The sequence below is a fragment of the Nanorana parkeri genome, unplaced genomic scaffold (genome assembly GCF_000935625.1).
Source record: "Nanorana parkeri isolate BGI_ZX_2015 unplaced genomic scaffold, ASM93562v1 scaffold899, whole genome shotgun sequence".
In the NCBI taxonomy this organism is placed as follows: Eukaryota; Metazoa; Chordata; class Amphibia; order Anura; family Dicroglossidae; genus Nanorana; species Nanorana parkeri.
In genome coordinates, this window is record NW_017307167.1 from 48,707 (window position 1) to 60,850 (window position 12,144).

At 42.9% G+C, this 12,144-nt stretch overlaps 1 protein-coding gene across 1 annotated transcript in view; it reads right to left on the reverse strand.

Annotated features, from left to right (window-relative positions):
- CABIN1 (calcineurin binding protein 1) overlaps positions 1-12,144 on the reverse strand; it is a 160,136-nt gene that overhangs the window by 7,957 nt on the left and 140,035 nt on the right. Inside the window, exons 32-34 of the mRNA XM_018565909.1 lie at positions 11,354-11,450; positions 9,086-9,691; positions 3,511-3,585 (exon numbers count right to left, since the gene is read on the reverse strand). Coding sequence (XP_018421411.1) covers positions 3,511-3,585; positions 9,086-9,691; positions 11,354-11,450 — 778 coding nt within the window. The remainder of the gene's footprint in view (positions 1-3,510; positions 3,586-9,085; positions 9,692-11,353; positions 11,451-12,144) is intronic.

A 12,144-nucleotide genomic window follows, 5' to 3' on the forward strand; every position in this document is an offset into this window, starting at 1 on the left:
CATTTCGTCCTTGGATGGTGAAGAGATAGATTTCAGAAGCCAGGGCAGGAGGAGAGCCTTTTATTATAAGACAGAGGGCGCCATGGCAACAGGGAAACCCAGTTCTCTATAAACATAGAAGAATGTGTATTGTGCAGAGTCCCTCTTAGTATAACATATAGGTGGCTTCATTCACACTGCACATTCTGTGACAGCAACAGAGTGTGCACAGAAGCACAAACAGGCACAAATCAATGACAGCAGAGGGGGAAGATAAAAAAAAGTCCATAAGACCATGGAACAAATGATCTGTACCGCTGTTTCATCCAAGTGAAGTATAGATTGCATAGGTACAGGAACCATGAGGAATTCATACCATTTTAATGTGATTATTACACCTAATGCAAAGATTTATGAAAGACATCAGGAATCTGCTTAAAGCAGCTTAGTGTAATTGGACCACTGAAATCGGATTTAGAATTGGTTGAAAAGAATGAATACCAGGGGATGCAACGATGACATTGGGCAATTCTATACTGCTGGCTTAGCAGCTTTTGACAAGATCATAACTGATTAAAGATGTAAGAAATGCTTTGCTCCCATAACCAAAAACCTCACAGCCTTTCTGCCATTTCATAACAGTGCTATCACTAAGGAAATGGTAAACATCTCTGTTACAAATGGCGCGAACCCAGCAAACCACAAGCCACATCGAGCTCTCACTGATATACCAGATATCAGAAGAGCATTTCCTGGGTCTATAGTGAAATATACCCCCAGATGGCAAAATCAGGGTTCACCTAATACACCGGATACAAGAGCATTTCCTGGGTCTATAGTGAAATATACTTCCAGATGGCAAAATCAGGGTTCACCTAATACACCAGATAGTTGAGCCTAGGGTGACGGGAGGACGCTAGTTTGTGTCCTCCCGTTACCCTAAGGAGAACTATGGGGAAAAGCCTTAACCCCATAGTTCTCCTTTAACTCTGGTTTAATATTACTCATATTATTCTCATATTACTAACTCAGGTCAGTAATATGTAAAGGAGAGTGCTGGGGTCAGGCATACTGAAAGATTCAGAGATCAGTAGTATGTAAAGGAGAGTGCAGGGGTGAGGCACAATGAAGGATTCACAGGTCAGTAGTAAAGGAGAGTGCAGGGGTGAGGCACAATGAAGGATTCACAGGTCAGTAGTAAAGGAGAGTGCAGGGGTGAGGCACAATGAAGGATTCACAGGTCAGTAGTAAAGGAGAATGCAGGGGTCAGGCAAAATGAAAGGTTCAGAGGTTAGCAGTATGTAAAGAAGAGTGTAGGGGTCAGGAGTAAAGCAGGGATCAGAAGTCAATTATATCTAATGCAGAGCTCATAGGTCAAAAGTATGTAATACAATGTGGAGGTGTCAGGATTAAGTGATGTAGAGTGCAGGGGTCAGTAGCTTCTTACATTAAATGCAGGTGCCAGTAGTACATAACACACAATGCAGAGGTCAGGAATAACTTATACACATTTGTAGGTGTTCACATAACATTTAGTGCAAGCTCCCTATCCATTCTGTAATTCCAGTGTCCCTGACACTGCTAACTTGCCTGTTCACTAGGACTTGATGCTGAGGATCAGAGAAGAGTCAGCAATTGCCTCCTTTGGAATCTGAAGGAGCATAGAGCAGTTTACGGGTCACTCTCTTCCTGCTCCCAGGGAGCCAAACAAACAAAGCGCTATTCCAGCCTGGCAGTGGCAATCAAGGGGAAAGCACGCATGGGCGATCAACTAAGAAATCCAACTACAAGTGTTAACACAAAGTGACCGGTAATGCGTGCTGCTGGCGGCACAGTAGGGGTCGTAATCTATCTGTCACATGGCTATAATTGTGGTGATGGACTACAAGCTCATGTTTAGTTGACTAATTTGTAGTGAGATTGTAGTCCATCACGGGAGCGAGCTTGGAGCAGTGACTACTTTACAACACAGCAGCAGCTCCCACCAAACTTGGGGCACCGCGCTGCAATTAATGATTTCACATGCATTGCCACATGCTTATACAAGTCATAATATGAATAATAATGTGAACAGCATTTTCCTGCTCACATTCTAGTCTGCCAAGTAATGCAAGTAACAGCGTGACCCCCTGAGTGGGATATGGTGACCCTTCCTTGCTAATTCACAAAAGCTTGCCAAAAAAAAAGAAGATTATCATTTTTCTTGTAAGCATCCTTTAATGGTCATCTAATACACTCTTTGATGTCATTACACATGGTGTGTCTGAATTGCTCATTGTAATTGATTCAACCCCGCACAAGATAGAAAGACTGACTAGAAACTGATAAATAAGAATTCTCTAGTCAAATCATTATTTTCCTTAAAGTAGAACTGAAGACAAACCTTTTTTAAGTTTTGGATAGAGGAAGGGAGGGTTATAAACCATGTCAGGTTATTATTGCGGTCTGTGTCCGTGATAGGGAGAAAATCCCAAATTTTGGGTTGTCACCAGAACAGGAATAGATGGGAAACCTTCCAATGGGGACATTTTGATCAAATAGCCAAGACACTGGTTGCATGCTTGAGGGTCTAAAAGCCTAACTTTAGGCACAACTCCACCTGCCATATTTAGTACTGGCCTCTTCTCCCAGCAAATCCCTTTTTCTTCTGGCTAGTCACAAAGCAAACCAGGCTCTGTTTTGTAATTGGCCAGGAGAAGGGAACAGAGTTGCTACGGTAGTTTTTAGATCTATGAGACCTGCAGTGCTACAACTTGAACGGGCACAAAAGTTCATATGGGGAACTGGATGAGTTGAGAGCGGACACTTCTACAGTACTTTAAGGCGTATTCAGCCTGTTAGCAGTCCTGCCTGACTAGCCTCCCGACCATTATTCTCACAAAATCCAATGCAAAGGCATAACTAGAAACCTCAGGGCCCTGATGCAAGAAACCATGAAGGGCCCCCCACTCCATCCCCGTATAAAAAAGTTGGCGCCTTGGCAGTTACCGGGGTAGTGCATGTGTGTGTAATCCCAAGAGGCAGGGCCACCAGCTGAAATCATGGGACCCCAAACAGGTGTTCCGCCAGTGATCCAATGTCTCCGAATTGGTCAACAGACTAGGCACCAGAGGGATGCAGTAATATGCTTCTTACAGAAAACAGCTCTCTACCTCTCTCATTTTATAAAACCATGCAGGCTAGATTTTACCATTTAAGATTTCCCTGTGGGTTCATTTTAACCTCCTACCTATGTATCTTATTTTTAAAGATCACCACACCAACTCACTAGTTCCTTTAGAGTGATTACACTGTATCCTTATTGATGGCACATATGTCAAAAAGCACTGGTTTACACATGGAGGAGTCAAGTACTCTGTGCCAGTTCTCATTAGATACTATTAGTGCTGCTCAGTGCAGTAGGTATATGAGGTATTCTCATGACAGATGCAATCGCCTATATCCCACAGAGGAGATACAAATTGGAAACTGATTATTATATGTACTAAGAAACTCTTGCCAACCCACTACTTTCTACCTCAGAGCACCTACCTGCTTCTGTGCGGCTGCTCCCATCTGAAGTTGGCAGAATTTAATGGCTTGCTCTAATGCAGCACCTTCATCCACCTGCAAGACAAAACAACAAAGTCAATAAAAACAGTCATGTTACTACAGCAACAGCCTGAAAACTAATAAAACCTTAAGAACTCTAGTAATTGTTACACACAGGCACATCTGCAATCTATTGACAATGATAGCAGTAGAGGGCTCTGCTAATTGCTACCCACATTCTCTTATAGGGAATCTTTAATCTTCTTAGAATATATAAACAAGTCTAATGTAGAAAGCCTTCCCAATGTGTAGCAATAATTGAAAAAGTTTGACTGTACTGTTTTGAATGATATACTGTATGCACATAGGGCAGCCATATTTGTTTAATACATATAGAGACCTCTATAAATGCTGTATATTAATGTCAAATTCCAAAATCAGATTGTAAGGATATCTATGCACAAGAACCAGAGGATCTTATGATGCAATTGAAGTGCCAGTGATTTGAATGATGCTCCAGCCCGTCCCACAGAGCAATAATGCGAGTCTGTAAAAAAGGTCAAACTTTAGGTAAAACGATGTGGTAACTTAGATACCAATAAAATATACACACAACCACAAAACAAAAGCCGCTTGCCGGGATAACTTAATGAAAATAATACCAGATCCCCAGGGAAGTTTATCTCTCTAAGGATAACCTTTGACTTGTAAACATAGTAAATAGGTGTTCCAGCAACACATGACTATAACTAACCGTGATACACACAAACGGATTTAAGAGTGTCTATATTACAATTTCAAATACATTTTAAGCAGAAATGTAAACCTGAATGGAAGCATTGCAGTTGGTCAAACCAGAAGCAAGAATCAGCTTCTCTACCATAAAATACAGCTTCTCCTGTCCACAGAATGCAGCCACTATGTAGGCATGGAAAGTGAGAAACTACAAAACTCACTGGAATAAGACAATGATATGGAGCTGTCTGTAAAAGATAGTTCAGTTCAGACCCAACATGCGCACACTACACACTCTAACTAAAGCTGCCCCTACACCTTACAATTATCTGCAGATTTTCTGTGGTCAGATGGAAAAGGTGCAACAGATTCCTCCATCTACACTTAGCTTTGTGGATGGAGTAATCTCCACCTGGGCCACAGTTAAGTGTAGATGGAGGAATCTGTTGCACCTTTTCCATCTGACCACAGAAAATCTGCAGATAATTGTAAAGTGTATGGCCAGCTTAAAGCGGTTTTACCAGCTGCATGGTCTCCACCATATTCAGCTTTTATAAGCGCTGAGCATTTAGAAACAAACATTCAACTCTATTTATCCACGCGCACTCCCTTGCAAAAGTTTTCAAACCCTTGAGCAGTTCTGTCTTTAGAATGAAAATTGTGTTCTTTGTCAGGATTTTCTTTCAAAGCAGTGAAAGCTAAAATGAGGTGACCCGGTTCTGTGTTGAAACTGTCTGCAGAAGTGTTTAATGCTCACATTCCAGAATTCTGTAGAACCACCTTTTTGCAGCAATAACAGCTGGAAGTGTTCTGGGTTGAGGATGTAGCAGTTTTGTACACGGTTCTGGAGTGGATTCAGACTGTTGTTCCACGCAAATTTGCTTTAGGCTGGGCACACACCTTACAACCATCGCAAGACTTTTGTCTTGTGATGGTTGTAAGGTACTAAAAAAAAACCGTACGATCTGCCCATCTTGCATAGGCAGATCGTACTTGCGATGAAAAATTTATTGAAAATCATACCAGATCCCCAGTACAGATCGTACTTGCGATGATGGCAAGCCACGCCCCGAGGGGCGGGCTTGCGATGACCGCAATGCCGAACGGGCAGTGTGCGCTTGCGCACACTGGCCCGTCCGGCTTTTATCTCACGAACATGCTACACACCCGCCGAACATCGTACGATGCTCGGCGGGTTTTGAAACATGTCCGTAAGATAAAAGTCGTGCGACCTTACAGTAGTAGGGCTAAAGCAGAGACACCGGCACTCCAAATTTGCAAAATACGTCTATTTATTGACGTGCATCGTGGAAAAAAACAACAAATGTTTCAGGGTCAGAAAGGATCCCCTTCATCAGGTAAAACATGTGCTTTAGCTCACGATTGTTACGGCTGCCACCCGTTGACTACCGCAGCACCCAATTCTTGAAGGGATTCACGCGGTCAGGAGTGTGATGGGACCATGGACTATCTAACTTACAGTAGTAGAGGTCGCACGGCTTCCACACACCTTACGATAATCGTACGATCGTGGGATTTCCCGCGATCATCGTAAGGTGTGTGGGGACCTTAAGGGTGTTTAGGTTAGTTGGATGATGCAAATAAAATTCCTTAACGTGAGGGAACTGCTCAAAGGTCTGAGAACATCTGCAAGGAAAACTATATGCTGGCAAATGTCAAGTTCAATGGGTTTTCTGAGATCATTTCTGCGTGGCAATTTCCCAGAATTCACTGACGCCTCATTCACTCTAAATACATTCAGCTTATAATAAAGGTTTTCACAGCACTGCCCTCACAGGAAGAAGGAGGGCTCAAAATACCCGAACAATCTGATTGGATGCAAGCATTGTTTAGGTATTTTAGGAGCCAGCGGGGCTGACTAGCAAGATACTGAAGCTTGGCCCAGGTGGAGATTCCTCCATCCACACAGTTTAGTGTAGATGGTGGAATCTGTTGCACCATTTCTATCTGACCATAGAAAATCTGCAGACAGACAATCTAAAGGTGTATGGCCAGCTTAAAAGAAAGGCCAGAGCTACCCACATCAGTGTGCTGCTGCCCCTTTATTGCCCAAACAGAAGCTAAACTTCTGCTTAACAGAAGCAGAAACTAAAACTGTTAAACATCAAGGAACAGAATCCATTGTAAGTGATTTCATCAGCATTTGAAACAGCCTACAAACCTTCTGACTGTAATATCACTTGAAATGACTTGGTTTATTTCTTTCACACTATCTTACTTTTTTCTGTGCTATCTGTAAAAAATAAGTCAAGGCAACTGGACTCGCTGTATTTTTTTCTTGAAGACATCCAGTTGCCTTGACTTATTTTTTACAGATATACCATGACCTGGGTGAATGAGAACCTTCACAGACTTTTTTCTGTGCTGCTCATCCATTCTCTTTCTATGTTATTTTATTATAAGCATGTCCCCAGTCTCCAATAACTCCTGTAGAATGTTTGTTATCTTTCACCATCACCTGCAGCATGTGCACGGTCTTCAACCACCTTTTGCAGCATGCCCGTAGTCTCTGACCATCTCCTGTCACGTCTGCAGTCTCTGTAGTGTTATATTCACTAAATATTATGTGTGGCCCGGCCCTATGGTGATGCCAGGAGCTGCACCTGAGGCCTCAAAGTATCAAGTATCAAACTTGACTAGAACCGTTATAGGGGATACAGCAGGAAGTGTTCGCTTGCACGGGCGGAAATGCGCCGGGAAACTCCGCCCAGTGTGAATGGGGTGCAATTAGAAAATAATGGCACCCACAGTGCCATCGCCTGCTGTGGGCGACTCCGTGACCGTGCAGTTTTGTGCACATTTGCCGCGCGGTGAGGAGTCGCCCAGGTGTGAACCTAGCCTCGGGCTAGGTTCACACCTAAGTGATTTATCTGCGCGATATCGCACAAAACGATATAGAAACAAAAACGATATGGAAACAGTTCACACCTTTGCCATTTGTTGCGTGTTAGAAATTGCTTGCTGCGCCAAAAAGGCTAAGGCTAGGTTCACTCCTAGGCGATTAGTCATGCGATAGAGTGCAAAACACAGATTCGCATTGAAGTCGATGGAGGCTGTTCACACCTTTGCGGTTTGTCGCGTGGCCGAAATCACCTGTCACGCAAAAAGGTGCAGGAGCTATTTTCGGGCGGTTGTCACACGTTTTGGGTCCCATAGACATCTCTATGCAAGGAAAACCGCACTGATTTCAAAGAACAGTTGCGCAAACAAAAACGCTTGCCGGCTCAGTCGCCCAGGTGTGAACCTAGCCTCAGGAGCTATTTTGGGGCGGTTGTCGCGTGATTTGAGTCTCCTAGACATCTCTATGCACTGAAAACCGAGCGGTTTTCAAAGCAAGATCGCCCAAACAAAAATGCGCGACAGCCGCGCGAAAACAGCTCACCAGTGCAATCGCTTAGGTGTGGACCTAGCCTCAGACAGGTGGCAACATAGTCAGGAAAGATCACCAGGAGATCTTGTTTTTGGAGTATCCAAAACTCACAAGAACCTGGGGGGCCGACTCAAGCCACAGAGCTGCACCTACAGCTAAAATATACATTTTGGGCGCACTGATCCTTTAAACTTAATTTCAACAGATCCCACCTCCTCATATTAGTCTAATTGTCCTATTTTCTACCCTAGTAGGTCACAGAAACACATACATTTTCTGCTTTCCAATTCTTTCTGTAAAAAAAAAAAAAAAAAGAAGAAGAAGAGCTGGGGACTGATTGGTTGCTTTTTAATCATCTACTGATGAGTCTTTTTGCATTGCTTCATTCAAAGGGACACATTTAACGAGTAACAGATAAAAGGATTGATGGCTTTTTCAAATATGGCATTTACCAATGCTTCAGGGTAATGTCTTTTCTTGCTGATTACCTCCTATATACTAAATGGGCGTCACCTAAGCTATTATTATGAGGTGCTATGTGAGGGTAACTCCTCTGGGATAGCAATAGTCTAATCCACAATGAGCTCATTACTAAGACAGCTTGCACTGCAAAAACAGAACTGTCTGTAAGAGACAATCATTTCATTTCAAATATTTTTATATGCAAATACATATTTTAATCAGGGGCTTTTGCAATTTTCTTCACCAATGAGTTTCAGCAAGGAATTATTGTAAACATGGAAGTCATTTTCATCTTACTTTTTATGTGGAATATTTGCCACCTTTTGATGGCTGTATTATATACAAAGTTGTATTTTCACTCGTGTCTGTCTATATTACTAAGCAGGAGAGTCAGCATACCTGCTTAGGTGACATTTAGGCTGGGTTCACACCTGGGCCTATTTTTTCTGCTCGTTTTTTTTTTGCGTTTTTTAGCACGTTTTTCCGTTCAGTGAAACGCACGTTTTACTGGCGGTATGATTTTATTTTTTTTTTTCCTTATTTTATTTAAATATATATTTTTTTCCACTTTCAAACTTCCCGCCGGCTCCGTCCCCCTGCGACACTTTCCCCCCAAAAATGGTATAAAATTAATTTCAGTACAGCGTTGCATGACGGAATAAATGTCAGTCAAAGTACTGAACACTGAAAAATGGCCTGGCCAGGAAGGGGGTCTAAATATCTGGTCTTCAAGCGGTTAAGCATGCTGGCAGCTCTTGTTCTCTGGTGCTCCAGGAAATGCATGCAACTATCTTATTTGTGAGAAATATTAATTATAAAAAATGGAGAATCCACCTCTGATTTAACACGCATGCTAAAGTAACAATTGTTTGAGCAGATTGTTGTACTTACATGGAACAGCACGCAGACCATATCTAGAGTTGTGCTCCTAATGCTATGCTGTGCACATAATGCCCTAGAACAGTTCATAATGAATACATTTCTCACCTGTTTTATTAGCATATACGTTTTACACATGATATTTTCAATCTTGGCCAAGTCGTATGCTGTTACTTTTTGACCTTGCTGCCAAACTCTGTAGGCCTCCAGAAGTAAGTTTTTACTGTCCTCTGTGTCGTCCAGCAGCTTTCTCTTGCGGCTGGCTCGGTGTGGTGCATCCTCTGTTTGCTGTGTTTGCTGTCCAGAGCCCTTGCTTCCTGCAGGCAGATGATGCTTTGAACTGATGCTAAGATCTTCTAGTGATAACTCTGATCCCTCAGGTCCTTTCTCCTTATGAGCCTTAGTGGAGTCCTTTCTGAAAAGGTCTGCAAATTTCTCGGCATTGCAGAAGTGTCCATCATGGTCCATAGGATCAGAAGACTGAGCCTTCAATGGCTCTTTTACAATCCTGGCTTCCCCAGTTTCCATGGCCTGAGTAGCAGGACCCTGAACTGTTTCTTTGCCTCCATTCTCTGGGCCAGCAGTCACCCCTTCTCCCAGAACCAAGTTCTTCCTGGGTGGTACATCTTTCCGGTCCTCTGATGTGGGCCGGCCTGACACGTCTGTTGTCATGGAAGTTGTAAGGAATGAACTGGGGTCCGAAGTCTGGCAATCCTGTAGAAAAGGCACTCAGATTAGCAGCAATAGATACAGTGCAATATTAGTAATGTATACACAAGTAGTTTAGCAACTTTTTCCCCTGACAGTAAAATAAAATGCCATATTATACATCTAAGAACATACAGTATTTAACAAGTAGGTAGGTCAGTATGCAGGTACCCTGTTTCCCCGAAAATAAGACCTACCCTGAAAATAAGACTTAGTACTATTTTGGGGAATTCTTAAAATAGGAGACCTACCCCGAAAATAAGACCTAGTTGTGACCTTTCCCAGGGTCGGTGGTGGCAGAAGGGGAAACTTGAAGAGCCGCGGCAGAGAATCGGAGATGCCAGCGCTAGAGGAAGCGAGGTGGCAGCGGAGAGAGCAGAGCCGCATGAGCCGATGCTTCCTCTAGCGCTGGCTCCTGTCACAGGCGGAGTGATACCAAATGCACTCCGCCTGTGAGGAATCGATAGTGAAAGCGTGCTTTGCTCATTCTGGCCAGGGATTGGTTGCCAAATTGCTCTTGGAAAGGTACGACGCACCCCTGGTAGTATGTTATTAGACTAAAAGTCAGTGTTAACATGTGAAAACCATTTTTGAGACACAAAGCATGCTCATTTACTTTGCTGAGATCTTTGCATGAAATCTAAGTTACCAATGGCAACTGCTGTGATCTGATTGAAATTAGCAAAAAATGAAAAGATGCAGATGGGCAGGTCAATATACAAATGGTCCCTGGCACACTTTCAAGCTGGCCAGAAACAAAAAGAAAAAAATAATCAGGTCTTTGTTGCATACATTTGCAAATACACAAAGAAGCCAAACTGCTGTGTCAAGTGTGGCCCCTAACTCTAAACTATCTGACTTCCCTGCTATGGGACACATAGTGCACAAACAGAGAACAGACTCATCTGGAGGCAGTCCTTTGCTTCCAAAGGAACAGTAACACACAAAAAGCCGAGACAAATTCTTCGCAAAGGCAGCTAAAGAACCTTGTTGGGCACATATTTCCCAGCATGCAGCACAGACTATTGATTACGTTTGAATGCTCACATAGAATTAAGTGTAATTATCCCCATAGCACTTCACATGCAGGGAAGGTGGAGAATTCTATTCAAGCAGTCCTTTGTGGTACCGTAGATCCACATGAATAAATCCCTTACTTTAGGAGAATGTTTACGGAAAAATACTTTGTCAAACAATCATTCTCAGGTGACAGTGATCACCACCTATGAGATTGTTAACACCTAGCCCCTTCTCTGTGACTATGGCTACTAGCAGTAGTCTGGTCACTGCAAGGATACCATGCACATGGGTACACACATGCATTTATGAGCTCATGGCATCTGCATCACAAGAGTACATCGACATCCTTATATAGAAAGGTACAGATTATCAAAACGTTCATCTACTGCTGCTGGACCTTAAATAGTTAAAAGAACATATTCATCCAAAACAGAAACCTAGATACCTGCATATATCCATATTTGCATAAGCTGATCAGCAGTAACACATAGCATGTCAAGGGTTACAGCTATAGCTAATGCGGATACATAGCAAATACTTTTAGTACTGCGTACTTTGGATTTTAGGCTTGGCTTCATTTGCAAAAACAGAGAAGCACTGCAAAAAAAATGCAGAAAAACTTGATGAGAAGCGCCATCTCCTTCTTACCCCAGTCAGGTCACTCAGTGTGTCCTCCAACACTTTCACGGTGAAAAGGAAAGCTTTCTTTGCCAGAACCTGCCGATCCGCATCCCGCAAATACTTCCTGCAAAGGAGGGAACATTTTTCTTATTATCAGGCATGTACTTCCTGGAAACAGTACAGGACATCGAGAAAGCAAATAGAGGCATTTCAGCTGTGGGACTAATGATAACAGCCAGCACTCCCATACTAAACAGAAAAATCCTGCTAATGATATTATGTGTATTGTTAGAAGGCTGCATGCTGCCACTTAGAGGGGATGCTCTCTTTTATAATGCATTCCTAAGTGCTGTGGTTTCCTATATCAGATATGGTGTTTCCTGACAGTCAAATCATCAGTCTAGACAAGTGCTGCTCAGCCTATATTAGGTTGGAGTCCCAAATGAAAAGCTGCCAAATGTTTCTGTAATAACTCTTTAAAGAGGATCTGAACTGTGGAAGATGTGCCCAAACATAGCGAGCAGAAGCTAAAGGAATAGTCACCAGTAATGCCTGTAGGATCCATGAAGCTGATCTTTTCCCCATTTTGACTTACCATACCTTTTCCATGTTGTGCCTCTGTGTTTAAAACAAAAGCAAAAGGTTTCCCAGCACACTTACCAGCTAGCCTGCAAAAAAACAACTGCACTGTCTAATGATTGGGGCTAAAACCAGAAGTTTTAGTTGCACAACGTTTGCAAAATATATGGAAGCCACACTGCCTTGTCAAGGCTAGTGATGGGCTTGGACGTGTTCGCAGCTCCACGTGCCGAGCCCGC